The 885-nt window shown below is 26.3% G+C and overlaps 1 protein-coding gene across 5 annotated transcripts in view; it reads right to left on the minus strand.

The window, feature by feature from the left end:
• The window catches only part of LOC107644355 (probable sulfate transporter 3.5), a 10,400-nt gene that overhangs the window by 6,998 nt on the left and 2,517 nt on the right, over positions 1-885 (minus strand). For 3 of the 5 annotated variants that reach the window (XR_002347418.1, XM_021102945.1, XM_021102943.1), the window contains exon 3: positions 54-252. Coding sequence is in view for 4 of the 5 variants with exons in the window: in XM_021102945.1 (XP_020958604.1) it covers positions 54-252 (199 nt within the window). In the remaining variant the exon portion in view is untranslated. The remainder of the gene's footprint in view (positions 1-53; positions 253-885) is intronic. The other 2 variants (XM_021102944.1, XM_016348193.2) reach the window with 1 other exon arrangement.

Consider the following 885-nt stretch of genomic DNA (forward strand, 5'->3'; position numbering starts at 1 on the left):
TCTAATAGCTTATAATATTATTTTTATATAGAGATGTCTCTAGAAGTAGCTACCTTATATTTATTCCATAGAGTAGTTACCTCATGTCTATTGTCAATGATGCCCTTGATCACCGATACAACATTTGTTTTGGTAGAAAAATGCGTCATTCCAAAAATGCCCTTTAGTTGTTGGAGGATAAGTATCACTGCTGTCCCACCCATGAATCCAGTGATGGTAGAATGGGAAAAGAAATCAACCAATATCCCAAGTCTGAAATATCAATTAAGCTAAGGTGTGACTTACCTTTCTCAGCTAAGTATAATGAAAATATTTCTTCAATAACCCCCTATACACACACACTATACTATCTTGGTGTTATATGCATCCAAATCCAAACGGAACCACCATTGAGCACATGAGTGGGTAGTTTTAGGAAAATGACCTGTTAATTGTTATCTGTCTTTTTCTAATTGTTTAATTTTCGCCTAAATGTTTAATTTTCTTTTTGAAATTTTTTAAACATAATTCACTTTAATTTAGTTCTTAAGATCAATCATTTACTCTTGAAATTGAATTATAAAATGTAATTTCAAACTTCAAATTGAACTTTATTAAAAAAGAAAGTTAAGAAATAAATTAGATCTAAATATTTGATTTTACGATAAATTTAATTTTGATTTATTGTTAGTGTAAATTAGTTTTACTATACAATTACCTAATTGACATTAGCAGAAATAAATTTGTTTACATTTATCACGTAAATGGTCATCTAAAATAACTCATGTAATTCGACAATTATTTAAAATATTTTACACTATTAGTACATCAAATTATATTTTTTATGATATAATATCAAAATTTTTATAACAAAAAATTTTAAAATTCAGTTTTCACTAAAAATAA

This window comes from Arachis ipaensis, chromosome B05 (genome assembly GCF_000816755.2).
Source record: "Arachis ipaensis cultivar K30076 chromosome B05, Araip1.1, whole genome shotgun sequence".
Lineage (NCBI taxonomy): Eukaryota > Viridiplantae > Streptophyta > Magnoliopsida > Fabales > Fabaceae > Arachis > Arachis ipaensis.